The following is a 16,095-nucleotide window of genomic DNA, read 5'->3' on the forward strand; positions in this document are numbered from 1 at the left end:
GCACATCAAACCGCCAGTCCCAATGTTTGTGACAACATACGCTAGGGGATCAGCATCTCAAAGTTTAGAGATAGGCCTTACAATTCAGGGATAGAGTTAACTGCTGTAAGAGCTTACAGTCTAGGGACTATTACAATTATTGTGTCCACGTTAGGCTATGTTCTAAGATTCAATTCTGAGTTTACACATTGTAGTTAGTCCATATTGGTGAGGCATCATCCCTCTCACCATGTTTTCTCCAACACTTTTACTCCTATATATATATTTTCCTACAATTTTATAGAGTTATATTCACATACCATACATTTATCCACAGTGTACAATCAGTTGTTCATGGTATCATCATAAAGTTGTACATTTATCACCACAATCAGCATTTGAACATACTGATTACTACAAGAAAAATTGTTTTTTTTTTTTAGCAATAAGAAAAAATGATAAAAAGAAAAATAACATGTCATACAATACAATATACTACTAAGGACAGCAAATAACACCACTACCAAGAATCCCATATTCCTCCCCTATATCCCCCTCTCATATACATTTAGCATTGGCGTATTGCCTTTGTTACATTTAATGGAGGTATATTACAATGTTACTGTTGGCCATAGACTCTAGTTTGCTTTGATTATGTTTTTTCCTGAATACCATCCCTTTTTCAAATTTCCACATGGTTGACATTCATTTGCTTTCCCACATGCAAAAACATTTTTATATTTATATATTTAGTAACAGTCATTGGCCACTCCAGTTTTTGCCACGTTATACAGTCCCAGTCTTTATCATCTATCTTTACCTCCGGTGTCATACATTCTCCTGTCCCACCTCTTTCAGCTTTACTCACAGACATCTTTGTTCAGTGTACTTACAATACCGTGCTACCATCACACAGTATTTACATTTAGGTCTTTGATCCATTTGGGTCAGGTTTTGTATAAGGTAGAGTTCCTCTCCTTTCTTTAGCATATGAATATCCAGTTCTCCCAGCGCCATTTGTTGAGGAGACTGTTCTTTCCCAATTGAGTGGTCCTTGCCCCCTTGTCAAAAATCAGTTGGTCATAAATGTGAGAGTTGATTTCTGAGCTCTCAATTCTGTTCCATTGGTCTGTATATCTGTCCCAGCCTGTTTTTAAATGCTGCAGGTACGTGGTCCGTTAAGGGTACAAAGCCTGCTTTTCAAATCCTTTTACCAACTGCCCGTGGTGTCTCTTGCTTCCCTGTGGATTGTGGACTCTGCTGTTTTACAGTCTTAGCTGAAGCAAAGAGTGAGGAAGTCATATTTTTACATCTTGTTACAGATCAGACACATGGAATTTGTTAAATGTAAGGTTATACGTCTGGGAGTAGATGAGTGATGCCTGTTTGGAAAGGAAACCCTCCCTCTGTAGCTCTCGGGCAGAAGGAGCTTGCCCCTGCATTGTGGCAGCAGTCGGAACACCTCCCAGGTGGGCTCCGAGAGAGCTCTGCACCTGCGCTTCCTCGGCCACCATCCAGAGGCACCTCTGATCCTCCTACCCGAGAGGCCTCTGGTCCGTCCACCTTCGCGTGCCTGTGAGCCCGAGTCAGGCCAGGTGAACTGTCCTGTGTCATTGTCACGTGTCCCCTTTCACTCACAGTGGCGCCCTTGGTTGGTCGATTGTGTATCTTCTCCCTCAGGAGTTTGTTAGCATGAACAGTGGCTTTGCGCTTTGGTTGTCCAGGTGGTGGGGGGCGGGTGTCTGTCAGAGGGGCGGTTGCTGGAGGACGGTAGACAGCACTGCGGGTAATCGTTGTCATTGCCCACCAGTGAGACGAAGAAGCCGTCGTGCAAATGGTACTCTGAAGGTGTTGCCCTTGAGGAGGTTCCAGATCCCTGCTTTAGGACTGGAGGTGTTATTGGAAAGTTGCCCTCTCTCTCTGCCAAGTTCATCCAATTAGTTATAACACTAGCTTTTTGCTTATATTATCAATGCTTTCCCTACAAGTTGCTGCTCCTTTCCTCCTTTCCTTCGTCTCACACCTCACCTGTCTGGTCTTCGGCTCCGTGCAGCCTGGAGCTCACTGCATCCCTGCCTCGAGCATCTGTCCGCATGGGCTCATCCTGGCACTGTTTGCAGCTCCATGTGTCCACATGACTCTCAGCGTGAGTCTGTCGGTGCTGGACATGATGGTCAAGGGCAGCGTCCCAGTCCCACTCACCTTTGCGTTTCCTGCCTACAAATGTGCTGTTCCCGTCCCGTTCCTCCCAGCACAGCGGCTGGCACAGATGCTGTTTAAGAAATGTGGGTTGAGTGTCTCAGTATTTCTAGCAAATGTGCTGTCTTGGATTATTGCCATGTGTGCAAACCGCTCTTGGCTTGGAATTGGAACTCCCTCACCATGTGCGAGGTGGGGTGAGGCAGAGCCTCTCTTAGCTGTTTGTTGTCTCTCACAGGGGCCGGGAGTGCAGGATGTGCTCCGTGTGTGGCAAGTGACGGAATCTCCAGTTTTGCTTCAACTCTCCCTGACACAGAGGGAACATCATTTTCCTTGGCAGAACCCCAGGATCAGGAGGACTTGGAGCCCATTAAAAAGAAAATGAAAGGAGGTTAGAGTCTCACATTCCTGGGTGTCCTTTACCCCTGGGAGCTCCTGATTTGCTGACTGATCATGCCCCCATGGTCGTTGCTTAGGTTGATACTTACAGTGCCTCGGTTCTTCTGAATGAAAACGTGAGCCTTTTCTTTCCTGTTTGCATAATCTAGATAGAACAATGTTTCCAAGCAGGATGTGCTCTTTGCTCTCGGCCTGGAAGCAATACTATTTTTAATTGCAGAATTGATTTAAAACATTCTCTTTCCAGATATGACAATTAATTTTTTAAAAATATATCTCTAAATGATAATTTGATCCTTCATATCAAAGATGATTTTGAGAAAAATCTGCTCTTTAAAAATGGAAGTTAAAGAGACTGTAAAACATGTTTGGAAATGTAGTAATAGAGCAGCAGCCGCCCGCTGTGCAGCAGGGCCTAGAGGTGAGCTGGGGGCTGGGGCCGTGTGAAGGCCCAGAGGCAGGGTCAGTGGAGAGAGGAGCTGCACGTTACCTGACGCAGTCGAGTGGAGAATCATCAGCTTGGGGAGAGTGTGGAAAGAATTAGCAATAGGTACATAGAAAAAAATAAACAAGTATAAAAGTGAGGCAATTTTTATTTCCAAGAAAAATGAAAGATTGTATGAGGAAGAGAACTGAACTGCAGTATGCTACTTGACTCAACAGAGAGTGACGTTCGTGAGCACAGTGCTGTAAATACGATAAACTGAACCAGCTGTTGTGTTATAATAGTATTGGGGATGGAGCCACGGGGGAGAGGAGCCTTCCTCTTAGATGACGCCTAAAACTGATAAATCAAAATGTGCTGTTACCATTCAGAAGCATGGAGGTAAATGCCAGAAGAAAGAGCCGAGAGACATGAGAGCAGTTTTCTCAGAGGCGGGAGTAAGGAAAGGCTGGGGTGGAGGACTGCTGCATATTTATTTATTTATTTTTAACTATTTGATTTTTAAAATTGAATACAAATATTTCTTTAAAAATTAAAAATAATTTTATTTAGCAACACATGACATTATTGAAGAATAAAAACATACAAATAGAAGAAAAGAAAAAAAATTAAAAACCTGCTGTTAAAGTCTTAGAATCTCCACTTTCCAGCACTTTCCTATGTACATATGTGTCTGTATTGTTGTTTGTTTAAAAAAAAAAGACATTATACCCAAATACTGTTTGACGACAGGCTGTTGTCACTTAACTGTGTATCCTGAACATCTTTTTATATCATCAACCATGTTCTTCTAAAGCAGAAAGTAAACATTTTGGAGTGTGGGCTGTCATGCTCATACGGGCGAGGACTTGCCTTCTGCCTCTGGCCAGCGGCACAGGCACGAGTGTTTCCGGTGCCTTCGGGTTGAGCAGCTTGTGAGACAAGGAGACTGGGAGTTTGTTTCCTCCTAGGCAAGGGGCCGCAGCGTGTCCTTTTCTTTCGCAGATGGGGAGCCCAGTGTGACTCTTCAGTTGTTTGTGGCAGACCAGTGTAAAAACAGCCAAAGCTCCCGCGAGGGGGTCGGGGCCGTGGCCGTGAAGCCGGACAAGATGGAGGAGACCCTAACCTGCGTCATCTGTCAGGAGCTGCTGCACGACTGTGTCAGGTGCGGCGGAGAAGGCACCCCTGGCTCGGTGGCCTCGTGCCCGGCCGGGCTGTGTTGGCGGTGACCACAAGCGCAGGGCCGTGGCGGCTTGTGTGCCCTGCGCCGCTGTCATGAGAGGGAGCCTGGGGCCGACCAGGCCTTCGGGTTGTGTTTGCAATTGAACCCGCTCAGGTCGCCGTGGATATCTTGCTTGTGCGGCTGACAGGGGACAGCCCAGACCCTGGAGGCTGAGGCGGGGGGAGAACCCACAAGACCCGCAGAGTTGGGGTGCTGCTGACTCAGCTGCTGATAATCGGTGTGGGCTCCTCTGCCCCTGAAGACAGGGAGCCAACCCCGCAGTGTTTTAATTGTTTCCAGTTAAAGAACTGTGATCTTTAGTTGAACACAGGTCCCAGATAGCCGGAGAGCCTTCTCCTTGCCCCTCTGTGGGAGCTGAAGAGTTAGGCCTGTCCACATTCCAGTATAGCGCTGTATTCGAGTCTCTGTCAGCACTCCCCACCCATCCTGCAAATAGCAGTTACCGCGTGGCTGCCGGTTTCTTTGAGTTAACCAAGGTGGAGTGAGAGCAGTGATGGGTGGGACAGTGTTTTCACACGAGGACCGTGAGCTGGGGCTGCCTTGTGGGTCTCACTGCTGATTTCGGGCCCTTCCTTCCAGGCGGGTTATGGGGCAGGAAGGCTGGTGGTACTCCGGTCATTTACACGGGAATGGAGACATCCCAGCAGATGCACCCAAGCAGGGCTGCATCTGCTGGGAACACCAGCTCGAGGCTACGCTGAGCAGGGAGGCGCAGGGGCTTTTGTGTGCTTGTTTTCTGTTTTGTGGTCAAACCTCAGACTGAGCTAGGCCCCAGCCTCCTCTGGGAGAGGAAGGTCGCATGGCCCAGGGCTCCTGTGCTGCTTGTCCTCGCAGCTTCTGGGCAGGTCGTGGTAGGTCCTTCCATCTGGGTGGGCTGCCCCAGAACAGGGTCTGCGGGTCCCAGTCGCCAGCCCCTTTGCTCCGGACACCTCGGTTGTGTTTGGAGACATGCCCCGTCCTTGTGCCCACAGTCTGCAGCCCTGCATGCACACGTTCTGTGCAGCTTGCTACTCAGGCTGGATGGAGCGCTCGTCCTTGTGCCCGACGTGCCGCTGTCCTGTGGAGCGCATCTGCAAGAACCACATCCTCAACAACCTGGTGGAGGCCTACCTCACCCAGCACCCAGGCGAGTGTGCTGAGCGGCGCGGTGGGCGGCCCAGGACCTCCCTGAGGTGATCGCAAATGAACGGTGACGGGTTCCTTTACCTTGTAGACAAGTGCCGCACTGAGGAAGAAGTGCGAAGTATGGATGCCAGGAATAAAATCACCCAAGACATGCTGCAGCCAAAGGTCAGGAGGTCTTTTTCTGACGAGGAAGGGAGCTCCGAGGACCTGCTGGAGCTGTCGGATGCTGACAGCGAATCCTCGGATGTCAGGTAGAGACTTGGCCTGGCGGGGGCGGGGTGGGCTCGGGGGCACTGCACTTGGTACCAGAACTGAGCGTTTCTATCGGGCTGAGTCCTCTGCTGCTGACAGCTAGGTCTCTTAATCTCCTCGGGCTTGTTTTCCTGCCGTGTGATGTTGGGATAGTGATTTCACCTTCCTGTGGTGGTGCGCCGAGGATTGGAAGAGGGTTTGCGGTAGCGCCTGGTGCAGTGTGAGTTCGTGCGTGGGTGCTGTGGGTGTGGTGCCCTCGTCTGCGGCCCTTCTCACTTGCTTCACTCCTCAGCGTCCTCCTTGACGGGCCGTGTCAGAGGGCCCTAACTTGTATTATGCTGTTTGTTCCCCTTGGAAGCCACTTACTCTTGTGCATTTGTGCAGGGATGATAAAGCCTCACAGCATAAATGGCAAAACTTAATAGGATATTATTTTGGAAAAGGCACAGGCAGCTGCCTAAGGGGCTAAAACCCTAAGTAGATTTCATTTTACCTCCTTGGTGGGTTGATGTTCTCTAATTCAGAAGTCCAGGGTCTGAATTTTGGGTTGAGGGCATGATATTTACAGAGATAAAAAACAAAAACCCCCAAACTTGTGTTATCTTTGTTTCTTTTTATAAAATTTTACAAATAATGGTCAAACAAAAAGGAGAAACCCAGAAACCACTGCTAATCCTGCTTCCCAGAGATAACCACTGTTTAACATTTTGTGGTAAATCCATGTGGTCATTTCTGTGTGAATTCTCATATGTTTTTTAATATAATCTAACATACTTATTAAATAGTTAATTTTATAAAGATGGGATTGTACTGTACTATGTGTTTATAACCTACTTTTTTCTTTTCAACAGTATATTGTGAACATCTTTTTGTGTAAAAGATATGTCTGCATCATCTTTTCAAATGGCCGTACCATAGCTCATTTGTTGTGTGCTGTGGTTATTATAACTGGCACCTGCTGTTGAATATTTGTAGTGTTTCCGACTTTTTGAATTCAGAAGTGATGGTGCAGTGCTTGTCTGTACGTTATAATTTTGTGCACTGCGTCCAGATATTTCATGAAGGTAAATGCGTGGACGCGCAGTGACGAGGTCTGAGTGTGACAGGGAGGCCGGTCTTGTTAGCCTTTTGGTCTGTGTGTTGTCACGTTGCCCTCAGAGCTAGTGCTGTGAGCTCCCAGCAGGCTGACGTTAGCCTTCAGCCTCTGCCGGTTGAACTGGGGCAGTGGTGACCTCGCCTCAGCCTGCAGTCCTCCTCTTCCCTGTGAGGTCAGGCGTCTTCTCCCGGCTTTTGGCGTTTATTCAGTCCGGTCTCCCCTGCTCTCCCCTGGCTGGTCTCCATCTGAAAAGAGAACCCCCCCGTATTTCCAGGGTTCTTTCTCACCTCTCCTTTTCTCTGTAGTGGTTTTGAAGCACAGCTGTCGTGCAGCACACACGAGCGAGGCAGCGAGGACGCCCGGAGCCGCCCCAGGCAGCCGCTGCTCACGTTGGGCATTTCACTGATTTAGCAGAGGGAGGGCACGACACTTGCTCGGCGCCGGGCACCCACTGCCCGCCCAGCGGCCCTGAGGCCTGCAGGTGGCTGGGAGCACGCGCCCTCCACGGGCGGTCGGGGAGCCCGGCCCAGGGTCTTTTATTTTTAAATCATATTTTTTATTGTGGAATATAATATATATATACATAGAAGTGATAACTTTCAAGTGCAATTTAACAAGTAAAGAGCAAATTTCCATTTCAGTTATTTCAGTTATTTCCTTATTGTGAAATATATATACAAAAAGATAATATTTTTAAAAGTACAATTTAACAAGTAGTTATATAGGAAATTTCCAAAACGTTATAAGTTACAGCATCATAGTTTCAGTTATTTCCTTCTTGTGAAATACAACGTACGTACAGAAAGGTAATAGCTTTCAAATTACAATTTAACCAGTAGCTATAGAAAAAATTTCAAAGGATGCTCTGGGTTACAGTTCCACCACTTCAGTTCTTTCCTTCTAGCTTTTGTAACACCCCAGCGACTAAGAAGAAGAAAATCATATAGAGATTCAGTTTCCATGACCCTGTGCTAACGTCTGTCTTCCTGGTGTCCTCTTGCCGGAGTTGGGTGGGATTGTGTGCGTTCGCGGGGTGAGCGAGCGCTGTCTCAGCTCCCCCTCTGGAAGCCGCAGGGGAGGGGCGCCCGGGCAGTGGGGGAGCACCGGCTGTGAAGGCGGATCCCCCGTCACCCTCCGGCTCCTCCTGTCCCCGGGTCGGCTCCGGGCCCTGTGCTGGGTGGGGGCGCGTCCTCTTCGGAGGTGTCAGGTGGCAGGTCCACAGCAGGGGCCCTGGGTGAGGGCTGGGGAGCTCAGGAGAGAAACGGGCTGTTGCAGGAGGGGCCCTGGGTGTCCGGCCTCTGCTCTGAGAGACCCGGGGAGCGACCCTGCACCCCGGTGGCTGCCGGTCGTCTGTGCCGACGGAGGGGCCTGGGTGGGCAGGTTCTGCGGCTCCCTGCCCTCACGTGGCTGCGTTCTGCCCTGTGTTTCTCTCGCAGCCAGCCGTACGTCGTGTGCAGACAGTGCCCAGAGTACAGGAGGCAGATGGCACAGCCCCTTCCCTGCCCAGGGCCCGAGGGCGAGCTGGGAGCACTGCATGCCCCGGGGGACACCCCGTCAACATCCGCCAGCCACGCTCCAGGTGAGATTCGCCCGTCGCGAGCCTGTCACCCCCAAGCCGGGTCTCAGGCGGCACCGGTGGACTCGCCTCTCCCGTTAGTGATTGGCTTCAGTTTCCATGGGGATTTCTCCAGCCAGCACCTTGCTTTTCTGCCTTCTCCCAAGTAAAAGAGGCTGAACGTAAGGCAACTGGCTTTGTGGGTTGGTTTGGTCAGCGTGACTGCCGTGACTTGCAGCACTGCCGTGCAGCCCGCCCTGATGGCCACTGCTTGTTTCTGCTCTGGCTCTTCCCACTGCTGCCCCTGCACCTGCTGGGACGGTTCCATCACCCCTCCCAGCTGTGGCTTCTCTCTCTCTGTTCTGAGCTGAGAGATCTGACCCACGGCTGTCCCTGTGGACTGGTGAGGGCCCTGCATCTTGGCTGGGGACCTGGTGTCCACTAGGAGTGTTCCTGAAACGGAGCCGCCTGTCAGGCATCCACCCCTCAGAGAGAGCACCTGCTTTCCAGATGGGCTCTTCAGACCCGGAGTCACCCCAGCAGAGCTGCCTGCGTGCTCCTGCCAGATGCATCTTTCCAGTGGGCCTGGGTGCAGTCACAGAAGGAAGTGAGGGGCTGCCTGTTTTCACGGGGAGTCTCTGGTTCGCTACCCCGGCCACACAGAAGGCCCCAGCCTCTTATTGCCGGTCGGCCTGGGCATGTGGTGAGGTCCCCGGCTGTAGCCGTGTTCCCGACGGGCCTGCTGGGATGCCAGGCCACGTTCTGCAGCTGCGGCATGAGCGTGGGTGCCGGCTGGGCCAGCTCCTGCTCTGCATCTGGCTCATTAGACAAGCCCCCCACTTGCAAAGTGGGGTTCCAGTGCACCTGCGTTTTGTGATGTTGAGAGTGTTCATTGGGCTCAAGCACACAAGCGCCTCACAGAACCCAACTCCCTAAGAGGGTTGTTCCGGGTGCAGCAATGACGATGTTCGTGGCCTCTGCTTGCTTGGGGGGTTGCAGCGCCCCTGGTGCGGGGTTGGTGCTTCCGGACATGCCTGTTGTGGGAATTAAACCTATAACTTCCTGTGTTGTTTGATACTATGCTTGGTGGCCTATCACTTCCTTTTTAGAAAATAGTAGAAAACCTTCAGCTGGTCTTTGAAATCTTGCTACAACCATTAAACTAAAAGACAATTTTCAGTTATTTTTCAGTCTTTCCAGAGCCACTCAGTTTAAATGGAGGACATCATTAGGCTGCTTGGGAGGACAGGTCTGCACCCGGTTCTTTTCAGTCTCCCAAGGGGTGTCTCCGATGCGTCCTTTCTCGTAGTCTCCCCAGCTGTCTGTCTCTGCGTCCGCGGTCTTTCTCCTGGGGCCCCGGCTCCTTCCCCCCTGACCGTCTCTGTCCACTGCAGCGACCCCGGAGTACGTGTGCCCGCTGCAGGGCAGCCACGCCATCTGCACCTGCTGCTTCCAGCCCATGCCGGACCGCAGGGCCGAGCGCGAGCGGAGCCCGCACGTCGCCCCGCAGCAGTGTGAGTGTCGCGGCTCCCCGGGCCGGCGGGGTGGGTGGGGTGGGCTCCCAGCCCCAGGGGCAGCACCCATGTGTCCTCCAGGAACCCTTGCCCTCTGAGCTGTTATTTCCTCGTCTGGCAACCAGGCTCACTGCTCGCCAGCTTCTCCACTGTACGCTGGCCAGGGTCAGGTGAGAGTTGCCAGAGAGAGCACCTTGCCCGGCACGTAACACCTCCTAGGTGGTCAGCGAACGGGAGCGAAGGGCAGAATTTTAAAATGTGGCAGGACGCCAGCTCTTCCCCAGTAGTCTACTTCTGACCGTCATTTCATGTGGATTGCTTTTATACATAGAGACATTGTTCAAATGATTACAGATATAAAAAGACCTAACAATTTAACTCTACAGGAGTTTTAACTTGTGTTTATATAACATTACTTCCTGTGGAATTCATATTATGGAATATTAGAATTAAGAAATAGTGTTTGCACACAAAAGGACAAAGATTGTATGCTTTCACTTGTGTGAAATAACCAGAATGCACAAGTTCACGGAGACAGAGAGTAGATCAGAGGTTCCCGGGGCCGAGGGGAGCCGGCGATGGGGTCGGTGCTTGACGAGGACGCAGGTTCTGCTTGGGGCTGTGACGGTTTTGGCAGTGGCTGGTGGTGACGGCGGCACAGCGTTGTGAGTGTGATTAATGCCACTGAGTGGCAGGCTTGACACCGGTTACAGTGAGAAATTCTGTGTGGTATATCCATCACCACAATGAAAGAAGAGTCTACGAGGGAGGGAACAACACGGAACAATATCCCGTTCAGCGGAGGAAGCAGGCCGCGAGGCGTGATGGCAGCCGAGTCACGCTGGGGGAGCCAGGCCACGGCTCGGGTGGAGGCTCAGGGGCGGCTTTTCCTCCGTGGATCTTTATGTTTTTCTCAGATGAGCACATGATAACATGAGCAATAGCAAGGGTTTGTTAGCTTTGTCCAGGGTCACAGTCTCAGTCACCTTCCACAGGAGCTGGGCGCGGCCTCGGCTCCCCTCCCAGCGTGTCGGGAGTCTGGTGTTGCGTGTAGTCCCGTCCTGCCCCGGCCCGGCCTCACGGCGTGTCCTTTGTGTCCACAGGTGCGGTTTGCCTGCAGCCCTTCTGCCACCTGTACTGGGGCTGCCCCCGCGCGGGCTGCTTCGGCTGCCTGGCCCCGTTCTGTGGTAATATCAGCTCTTCAGCCCCGACCGGGGTCGTTTTTGCGTCTTGGTGAACTCAAGGGCCTGCTGTGTGCCCGAGAAGGGGGGGCACCCTCGTTAGTTGACCAGGAATTGACCACTTTTGTCTGCTGAACTGCATGTGTTTAGACGTATCAAATTAGAATTAGTTCAGAACAAGGACTAACATAACCATTAGGGGAAATACGAAGGTCACACCCGGGAGGGCCTGTTGCACAGGTGCGGTCCCGCCCTAACCGTGGGTGCCCCTGCTGCAGCCTCCAGAGCTTACGGGCCGACACGGGGGACCTCGGAGAGCCTGTGACGTGAGGAAGGGGTGGAAAGGAAGCATTTTCAGTTACTCTCTGTTTGAAAGCACATTTTACCCTGGAACATTTTGTTCTGGCTGGAAGGTACAGCGAGAGGAATTTGTTATGTTAAGTGCTCTGAGAAGCATTTTTGTAAGACGAGTGACCCCCTTCCCTTCCCCGTAACAGAGCTCAACCTTGGTGACAAGTGCCTGGACGGCGTGCTGAACGGCAACAACTACGAGTCGGACATCCTGAAGGTAGGGCCGGGCCCTTGGGGCTGCTTCTGTTACTTTCACGGCTCCTGTCGCGTTTCAGACCCGCACTGCCACCTGGTTTTCTGCACTCCACTGGCGTGTCTCTGATTTTCCCCATCTTTGTGCCTTTCCTTTGTGCCTCTCATGCCATGAATCCTCCAGCCTTGTTTCCCGCTGCTCGCCTCCCTGTGGCCTGGCCCTCCCGGAGAGGGCTCGGCTGGGCTGTGTGTGAGCGTGCCTTTTGGGGTGTCTGGGGCATTTCTCTGTGGCTCCCTTCCTTCTGGCCCTTTTCCTTCCCATGTTTTAGTCATGGAGCCAGCTTGGCTCGTAGCATTTTTAATATGTTTAATATGCACTTAGTTCTCTTGCCAAGAGCCTTACCTGTGTGGTGTGAGCAGCCCTGCTGCTGCATCTGGTGACGCCACGGGACCCCTGCCAGGCGCACTGGTTGGACAGGAGCTCTCGTTTGGAGCCTGGGGGGGTTCTGGGGGTGCAGGTTCGCGCCTCAGTGGTGAACCATGCCGCGTTCCTGGAGGGTGTGGAGGTCAGAGGCCAGGCCCCTGCTTTTCTCTTCACAGGTCGCTTAGGTCTGTTACTGGGACACAGAGATTCCAGCCAGAGGTTTCAGTTGTCTAAGTCATCCTCTGCTGAGAATGTCTTTACAAAACTTTTGAGAGCTTGTGATAATGATCACATTCAGAGCTGAAATGCCAGCCTGCCTTCTGGAGGCTCCAGAGCGGCCTCTCGGACGAGGACCCCGGTGCGAAGCCTCTGAGAATGCGCTCAGGGCTGGTTCGTGGCAGAGGTGGCTGAAGTCACCGTCTCTGCTCGTTTTAATATTTGCGTGGAACAGAGCAAACATCCTCATGATAAAACTCTAGTAAAGGCTTTAAAAAGCTGCCCAACTGCCCTGGTAAATTAAATGCTGTCATTCCCAACAGTCTGATTAATGTGAGAACTTGAGAGTTTTACGGATCCTGAGGTTCTTTTTTTCTTTGTCCATAAGTTTTCTGGGGTTCACAATAAACAAGCTCCATCTGCTGTGGTTTTACCTTAAGTTTTCTTTTTTCCTAAATAAGCCAAGGTTTCTGTCTGAACAATCGGAGAGTCTCTGATAAGACGAGTCGCCCTGAGTGAGAGCAGCATCTGGGCAGCCTGTCCTTCCCCGGTTCAGGGTCCCGTCCCCCTTGTCCTGGCCCGTTGAGGCCCACGGACCATCCCAGCTCACCTCCCCGTCCACTTTCTCCTGAGAGCTCGCCAGCTGTGGGGCCCGTCTACGTCTGCTCTCGGCAGCCCTGATGCAGTTGCTGCAGCTTGGTTTGGCTGTGCCTCGGCTTCCCCGCCTTAAATGCCCTCCCGTGACAGTGTTTACTCACTTGTCGTTTTAGTGTTTCTCTCTCCAAACCAGTATCTCTTATTGCTCCCTTTTTTCTTACCCCAGAATTACTTGGCAACCAGGGGTTTGACGTGGAAAAACGTGTTGACGGACAGTCTCGTGGCTCTGCAGAGGGGAGTGTTTTTATTGTCTGGTGAGCTCATTTTCTCTGCTTTGTTCTTCCTCGACAGTTGTGCATGTGCCCTTTAACCCCAGGAGGAACTTGCTGGCCACGCCCGGTCAGTGATGCTGGACCGGCTCCTTTGGTTTTGACAGGCAGAACCCTGGTGAACTCTTTCCCCGCAGGGCAAAGGCAGCTTGGAGAGGCACCAGCCTCGCGTGAACCTGGGTGCAGCCGCACATTGGCTGTGAGGCGCTGGGCGAGCCGTTCCCAAACGCGCCTGTCCTCCCAGGAGGGGCGCGCTCGGCGTCGCTGAGGGTCTGCAGCAGTGTTGGCACTCGATGTTTTCTCTAAGAACGAACTTACTCCACAAGAAGGACCCAAGAGGCCTGTGGGGAAGCCCGTGAGCGCCGTGTCCGTCCTTGCCCCCTGCACGTGGCTGCCTGAGCCCTCGCTGCAGGACAGCTTGGTTTGCCAAACCCATATGCTGGTTTTCATTCCCTTTGTTTTTCAGTGGCCTTATTGTTTTTGTAAGAATGATAAGTGTCAAAAGGAATATTGAAGTGATTCAGGAAAGTAAAAAGGATAAAGTGAAAATTACCTGAAATCCCACCACCTGAAAATAGAACCAGTGATGATATTTCGGTGACGATCCTTCCGGATTCCTCTACGTACACATACCTATGTGTGTATATAGTTTTCATAAATGAAATCCTAGTCGACCTGCTGTTTTATAACCTTGTTTTCCCCTCAGCAGTGCGTCACAGACCCCTTTCTACATTAGTAGAGATCTGTACCTCGACTTTTTATTACCGTATCGTGTCTAATATACCCAGCTCCTTAATAAAGGACAGTTATTGTCAGTTTTCCATTATTTCAAACAATACTGCAGGTGTTAAGCCATCTCTTGGGTTTGAGAGACTGTTTCTTTAGGGTAAATAAACGGGGTTCCCGCTACGGCCCCTCATCAGCGCTCTGTGTTTGCCCTTTAAATCTCCTAAACGGGAGAGATGAGCAGGGTTGTGTTTGCCCATGTTTGATTCCTAACGAAATTAAGATCTTTTTATGGTTATGCATCATTTGCTTGTCTCTGCCCTTTGCCCATCTTTATGTCAGGCTATTTGGGTTTTTCTGGCATGGATTTGGAGGATCTTTGTTAGCTAGGGCTATAACACACTGTCACATGTGTTGCAAATGCATTTTCCACTGAATCGTTAGTATCTCAACTTTATTTTATGTATTCCCTTTTTGGTGTTGTGGTAGGTAGTGAGATGTATAAATCCTTTCCTATGTGCCATTTGTTACAATTAGAACTGTCCCCAGGGTGAATAATGTTCACAACAGTTTTCTTAGTACTTTTTTGGATTTTTTTTAATGCTTAGGTTTTTACCGATGTGGAATTGCTTTGCTGTAAGGAAACCAGACTGGCTTTGTTTCCTCTTCCAAAAGTGCAGTTGGCCGTCTGGACTACAGACGCTGCGTGTGTGGACAGCGCTGTCTCTCCTACTCACGTGGGACCCGTGCTCATTTGGGCGCTGCCTGATGTGCCTGTGTCTGTTCCTTCCAGACCCCAGGGTCAGCGGGACCACTGTTCTGTGCTACTGCTGCGGCCTGCGCAGCTTCCGGGAACTCGCCTACCAGTACCGCCAGGGCATCCCTGCCTCCGAGCTGCCAGGTGAGGGGTGCCTGGGGCCTCGGCTGCAGGCTGCGCAGCCCCCCGGGGCCCACAGTCACACGGGGCCGCCTCGTTCCCCGCGACCACCATCTGCCATCTGGTGTGTCTCTGAGGGGCTGGAGCGTTTGCTGTTACGGATCCAGGCAATGTGGTTTCCTAGAAACCTATAGTCCTGAAGGTAACTGGAGCAACTTCCTTTCCTGGACTGAGTTTTTTTCCTTTTCCTGAAATCTTGGAACAGTTTGAGGAAACTAGTTATAAAGCATGACAAAATGCTGTGTGTTTCTTTGGTTCTGGTCTTAGATTGAATTAACTGAGTTTGAGCATGATTGATAGCCATAGAATTTATGTATAACTGGTTCTTTCTTCTTTGTTTAGTGGCTGTAACATCCCGTCCTGATTGCTACTGGGGTCGCAACTGCCGGACTCAGGTGAAAGCGCACCATGCGATGTGAGTAAGACGCACTGGGCTCGTCTGCGCTCCGCGGCCAGCAAAGGAGAGGCAGTGTCAGAAGGAGGCCTGGAGAATGGTCTTCTTACCACGGAGGCACACTCTCGCTTTCCTGGTGCCAAGATGATTATAAAGTCACCCGTATTATATAAAATAGCATTTTATTTTAGAAATACCGCCCTTCTTCTGTTATCTCATGTCATGCAATGTCTGTGCAAGCGTTGCCTCCGTCTTTAGCCTCTGTCTTCTCTGTCACTGGAGTCACGTTATCCGTCCTCCCACGACTTCCGGGTGCCCACTTCATTCCCACCGAAGGTGCCCTGAGTCCACGTGTGTGGTCAGTGAGGACAAACACGCAGTCGCAGGGACCCACTCGCAGAACAATAAGACTGTTGGTTTTTGGTTTTGTGCTGTGAGTGGGTATTTGTGTCTCTCCAACTTACTCACTGTTGTGTCTCCTAATGTGGTCTTTAAAAGGCTTTTTACATTGACCTCCTCACTGTAACTGTGAGCTCTTCTGTCCAGGAGTAATTTCTTTACCTCCATTTTTAAACAGTTAGGATTGTTTAAATATACCAAACGCCTGTGGATTGATGTTGCTTCAGGCTGATGTCATCCCCAGGTAGTAATTTGGGGTTCGGAATAAAGTAGCTGAGAGAGCACCTTGATACAGGTGCTGTGGTGAGGAGCCAAGTGGAGGCTGCCCCTCTAAATACAAAGTGGGGGGAAACTCACTTTGTATTTGGGCATAAAAGGTGTGTGGAAAGGGCCATTTTATGATAAGAAAAGAGACTTCCCTAGGAAGGGCTCGCCTTCCCTCCTGTAGATGTGAACAGGCGGGAGCCAGGACACACCCATTTCCTCCTGCTTTTCGCCTGCTTTTCTGCTGCCTCGTGGAGAGGACGGGGCTGGTTCCCTGCACTAGAGGCCGCTGTGTCCCT

The 16,095-nt window shown here is 51.1% G+C and overlaps 1 protein-coding gene across 2 annotated transcripts in view; it reads left to right on the forward strand.

Annotated features, from left to right (window-relative positions):
* Positions 1–16,095, forward strand: part of CHFR (checkpoint with forkhead and ring finger domains) — a 32,384-nt gene that overhangs the window by 14,566 nt on the left and 1,723 nt on the right. For both annotated transcript variants that reach the window (XM_037817444.1, XM_037817445.1), the window contains 11 exons: positions 2,417–2,569; positions 4,007–4,166; positions 5,216–5,370; positions 5,458–5,620; positions 8,154–8,296; positions 9,667–9,786; positions 10,890–10,973; positions 11,465–11,535; positions 12,974–13,061; positions 14,596–14,703; positions 15,082–15,154. In XM_037817444.1, coding sequence (XP_037673372.1) covers positions 2,417–2,569; positions 4,007–4,166; positions 5,216–5,370; positions 5,458–5,620; positions 8,154–8,296; positions 9,667–9,786; positions 10,890–10,973; positions 11,465–11,535; positions 12,974–13,061; positions 14,596–14,703; positions 15,082–15,154 — 1,318 coding nt within the window. The remainder of the gene's footprint in view (positions 1–2,416; positions 2,570–4,006; positions 4,167–5,215; positions 5,371–5,457; positions 5,621–8,153; positions 8,297–9,666; positions 9,787–10,889; positions 10,974–11,464; positions 11,536–12,973; positions 13,062–14,595; positions 14,704–15,081; positions 15,155–16,095) is intronic.

Source organism: Choloepus didactylus, chromosome 23, assembly GCF_015220235.1.
Source record: "Choloepus didactylus isolate mChoDid1 chromosome 23, mChoDid1.pri, whole genome shotgun sequence".
Classification (NCBI taxonomy): Eukaryota; Metazoa; Chordata; class Mammalia; order Pilosa; family Megalonychidae; genus Choloepus; species Choloepus didactylus.